This window comes from Lathyrus oleraceus, chromosome 6, assembly GCF_024323335.1.
Source record: "Lathyrus oleraceus cultivar Zhongwan6 chromosome 6, CAAS_Psat_ZW6_1.0, whole genome shotgun sequence".
Taxonomy (NCBI): Eukaryota; Viridiplantae; Streptophyta; class Magnoliopsida; order Fabales; family Fabaceae; genus Lathyrus; species Lathyrus oleraceus.
The window spans coordinates 358,832,072-358,837,074 of NC_066584.1; the positions used below are offsets into that span (position 1 = coordinate 358,832,072).

The window sequence follows — 5,003 nt, forward strand, 5'->3', positions numbered from 1 at the left end:
AAGAGAAGCCATGCCACGTGACCTAAACAAAGGAACGAAACCGTGCCCCATATTTTATTTATTTTAATAATTGTAATGGAATTGAAACAGAGGTATTTTTCTTCCTATATAACGAGTCACGTGCCGTAACAGTTAAGCAGAAACCGAAAGAAAGAAAGAACTGAGAAAGAAGAAGAAGAAGAAAATGGAGATGTATCAGATCTGGAGAAGTATAGCTTTCGCAGCGTTAGCGTTTGCGCTTCTCTCCCAATCGGTCTCCGCAGACGACGTCGTTGTGCTCTCTGAAGAGAATTTCGAGAAGGAAGTTGGTCAAGACAAAGGAGCTCTCGTTGAGTTCTACGCCCCTTGGTAATTTTCACCAACCTTTTTTATCCTTCTTCTTCATTTCTATCCACCATCGCTTCCATTATGATCTATAGTTTTTCATGCAGTTCAAATTATTAGTGTATGATTCTGGATTCGCATGATTTTTTTTTTATTTTCAGCTGAATCTGATCTTATTGATTTCCTAATTTGTTTCGATCCGATAGGTTCTTTGCTTGGATCGGTTCAGTTTGTAGTTTTGTTATCTGTTGATCTATTGTTATGACTTGTTGTGGATGATACGATGCCGTTTTAGCTTCAGATGCAATTCAGTTTAGATCATTATCATCTAGTTTGTTAATTAGGTCAATTTAGTTTCACTTTGTTAATATTTTTGCCTAATTAAACTAAGGAGATTATGATTCTTTAAGTTTACTATAAGTTACGAGAAATGACTTGTAATCCTTGTGAACATCGATAGAGTAAATGAAACACATAAGACAAAACTACATAAACTTTTATAGAAGTTGTAAACAAAAAATAATCATGTTATTATATACTAAGCCTCCTTGCTTGATCTCCATAAGCCTCCTTGTGAACAACGATAAAAATAAGAAATTATTTTTTATTAGAATGTAGGAAAAATCTAGGCTATTTGATTTATATTCTTTTGATAGATAATATACGATTTATACTCTTTTGCTAGATAATAACAAATAGTTTTTTATTCATAGAGTGGGTGAGAAATATAGGGAAGAGGAGAACATATCTTCCAAATGAGGAGCTGAAAAGAAACTAGATAAAACCTCTAATCAGTACTGTACTAACCTAAAGAAGTGGAACACTACTCCCTAACACCATACTGGGTATGTTTGGATTGGTGGTATGATATGGAATGGAATGGAGTGGTAAATAGTGTGATTTCATTGTTTGGATTTGGCTGGAGTGGAATAGAATATGATGAAATCCATTTCATCCGAGTGGAATAGAATATGATGAAATCCATTTCATCCGAGTGGGATAGAATATGATGAAATCCATTTCATCTGATCCTCCATCTTTTATTCGATCTTTTATTCCATCTGATTTGGGGTATATGCAATAGAATGAAACATTATTCATTTCGTTATGTTTTCGTTCTGCTCTGTTCAGTTCCATCAATCCAAACATAAGCTTTGTAAATTGAAAGCAGAACTAAAGAAGTGAAGCACTAATCCTCCCTAACACCATATCCATTAAGCTTCATAAGTAGGGAGCATAATTTTAATTAATAGTTCCAGGTTTACAAACTTCAGCATAATTTGTTCATTGTACTTACAACTAAGTAATTTCCCTTTGTAATGTACAGTGAGTGTTATGATGCAATTAAGATGCACAGGAAACTTATATTAGTGTTTTTGCTTTGTTTGTAATAATAGGTGTGGACACTGCAAAAAGCTTGCTCCAGAATATGAAAAGCTTGGTAACACCTTCAAGAAAGCAAAATCTGTTTTGATTGCCAAGGTCAGCCCCCTGGTTTTCTCTGCATTTATACCTTTGATTATTGTTTGTAGTTAAACTTGACTGTTTACCTTTGTAAACAAAATTCACTATTTTTTAAGCATCGGGGAATTTTATCTGTTTATGATTGTTTGTGTATGGTAATCATGTTCTTAATACGGAGCATGTTCGGGTTGTATTATTCTATACCTGTCTTCAAAACCGGGAATTTAAGACAAATTTGATATTTTTCATGTAATCACTTTAGGGTTATTTTTCTCCACTGCTGATGATATCCACTTCCCCATTCAGTATAAATGTGTATTATGATTGTAATTTTAAAGGAGAGGAGGGCGGGAGGGATCAATCACTCTTGCAAAGTTTTATCCGCAAATTTTCCTCATAATCGTTGTGCTTTGAACTTTGTGGTTTCTTTTTGGCCTTTCTCATTGATAATTTAATTAGTTCGTTTCACATATGATGAAGCTTATGCATTAATGTGCTATAGGTGGACTGTGATGAGCATAAGAGTGTGTGCACCAAATATGGAGTCTCTGGGTACCCAACGATTCAGTGGTTTCCAAAAGGATCTCTGGAACCCAAAAAGTGAGATAACCTTGGCTTTTAAAAAAATAGTATTAATATGATTTTGTATCTCGGGTCATAGTTCGTTACCCTGCGTTTTCACGTTTTTTATTTTGACATCTTATACTTGATTTTGGATAATTGCTGTAGGTTTGAAGGGCCACGCACTGCAGATTCACTTGCCGAGTTTATAAATACAGAAGCAGGTACTTTTTGTAGTTAAGCCATCTGTTGTTGTATAACTTCTAAAGAAATATAGTGCCTCTCCTCAGAAATATCACAAAGAGCCATTCTGTAGCATACTTTTTTAAAAGTATTTTAATGCATAGTAGACTTTACTGAGATACTAAAGTAGTATTAGATTCCATATCCTAAATCATCAAAATCTGCAGACTTTGATTTTTTAGTTTCTATGGCAGTGTTGTGCATACATTTGAGCATCATTTGGTTTTCCCCCTTTCTTCTGTGTATTTTATTTGCAATTGTACTAGTGGATTTCCTAAACAGAGGTTTTGTCTTTTACAGGAACTAATGTAAAGATTGTTACAGCTCCATCTAGTGTAGTGGTGCTAACACCTGAAAGCTTCAAAGAAGTTGTCTTAGATGAAACCAAAGATGTCTTGGTTGAGTTTTATGCACCATGGTACTCACTACTCACCAATAACTTTCAGATTGTCATTTTAAAATCTTCAATTTTGCTTTTTTTGTTTGTTTTGCATTAAATTACGTTAGTAATGTTTTAGGCCTGCAGTTTCATTCAATCGTGGTGTGTTTGTGAAAACTCTTAATTACTGTTATATCTTACAAACTTTTGTTATTTTGATAGGTGTGGACATTGCAAAAGTCTTGCTCCTGTAAGTTAATATCATGGCACTGTCCTTTTTATTAATTTAAAGTTGATGCATTTATTTTTTGAAAGAGCTATGTTTAACTTGGCTGTGCTCTTTTCCCCTTCAGATTTATGAAAAAGTTGCTGCAGCCTTTAAATCGGAGGACGATGTAGTGATTGCAAATTTGGATGCCGACAAATATAGGGACCTGGCTGAAAAGTAAGTTTTAGTTGACTAATCTTAAAAAAAGTTAGTATTTGATCCGTAGGAATCAGACTTAAAGAGTGAAGTCCAATAGAAGTGAAATTGTTCTGGGCCTACTGACCAATGTACATACATAGTGTGATGGGATATATTTCAATGTTATTCAGATATGGGTGTTAATATCATATAGCAGGAAGAAAAACCGAAACAGATGGATAAGTGTTAACACTGTTATTATATTGATTAACAAGATATTGTCTGCAACAGGTGAAGACTTTGGAGGTGGAAAAGTTCAATATCATAAATAACTGATTAAATATTTCTGGAATAACTTTGATGCAGGTATGACGTGAGTGGATTTCCTACCTTGAAGTTCTTCCCAAAGGGCAATAAAGCCGGTGAAGATTATGGAGGTGGACGAGACTTGGATGACTTTGTGGCTTTTATCAATGAGAAATCTGGAACAAGTCGAGATTCAAAAGGACAGCTTACTTCTGAGGTTTGTGAATTGTTATCAAAGAGAAACACTCTCTCCCTCTCTCAACATTCTGCTCACACTATATTTCTGTATAGGCTGGTATAGTAGAGAACTTGGACGTGTTGGTAAAGGAGTTTGTAGCTGCTAATGATGAAGAGAAGAAGACCGTATTTGCTCAAATAGAAGAGGAAGTTGGGAAGCTTCAGGGTTCTTCTTCTAGGTAATCTAACATCATGGTTATTGGCTTGAAATTATGCCCCTTGAGAATAGTTTATTCTTTATACTTTAAGCAAAAAACTAGAGGCAATAATGCAACTATTTTTTCCATTAGATACGGGAAGATTTACTTGAAAACTGCCAAGAATTATCTGGAGAAAGGTTCTGATTATGCTAAGAAAGAAATTCAGCGTCTAGAGCGCATACTTGAAAAGGTAATATTTTATTTACAAGTGTGCAAATTGTTGTAAACAACTTCATAATCGTGGCACTTATTATCTGTGATGGTTGATGCAGTCTATCAGCCCTGCTAAGGCCGATGAGTTCACTCTAAAGAAAAACATCTTGTCGACATACGCTTGAACTAAAGTTGCAATTTCTACCATCTATCCTGTAAGCTAGCCTCCCACAGCAACTCCTTCTGATGATTGTTTGACCTACATTGCTGGGAGATTTTCAACATGGAGACTTTTAGTACTTAATCTGAGTTTGTTTTAACGATCCTATTATATTAGAACAATTATGAGATTTTCAACATGGAGACTTATTCTGTGTCCCATTGTATGTAGTTTACATGAGATCGATTTTGAGGAGGACGAGAACATTTACAATCTGTTTCTTTCTTGGTTTATGGTATAAACTTGTCACAAGGTCAATACGTGAACGACTATAGTAAATGAGTGACAAATATCTGTTTGATACCTGTTTACATTTAATCATGAATAATTATAAGGATAGTGCTAACTTAAATTAAGAAATCCACTTATAGTAAATTTATAAAAAAAATCATTAAATTTTTTTATTAAAGTCAATGCATAAATTTCAAAATAATATTTATTAATTTAGTTCTTAACTTATTAAAGTCAACGCATAAATTTCAAAATAGTATTTATTAATTTAATTTTTAA

At 33.9% G+C, this 5,003-nt stretch overlaps 1 protein-coding gene across 1 annotated transcript; it reads left to right on the forward strand.

Annotated features, from left to right (window-relative positions):
• LOC127092269 (probable protein disulfide-isomerase A6) lies at positions 1-4,759 on the forward strand. The gene is made up of 11 exons (XM_051031116.1): positions 1-348; positions 1,722-1,806; positions 2,291-2,388; positions 2,518-2,573; positions 2,893-3,010; positions 3,194-3,221; positions 3,325-3,416; positions 3,744-3,900; positions 3,975-4,099; positions 4,211-4,310; positions 4,393-4,759. Exons 1-11 carry the CDS (start codon positions 185-187, stop codon positions 4,456-4,458), a joined length of 1,089 nt encoding a protein of 362 aa, XP_050887073.1. The 5' UTR covers positions 1-184; the 3' UTR covers positions 4,459-4,759.
• Positions 4,760-5,003: the final 244 nt, after the last annotated feature.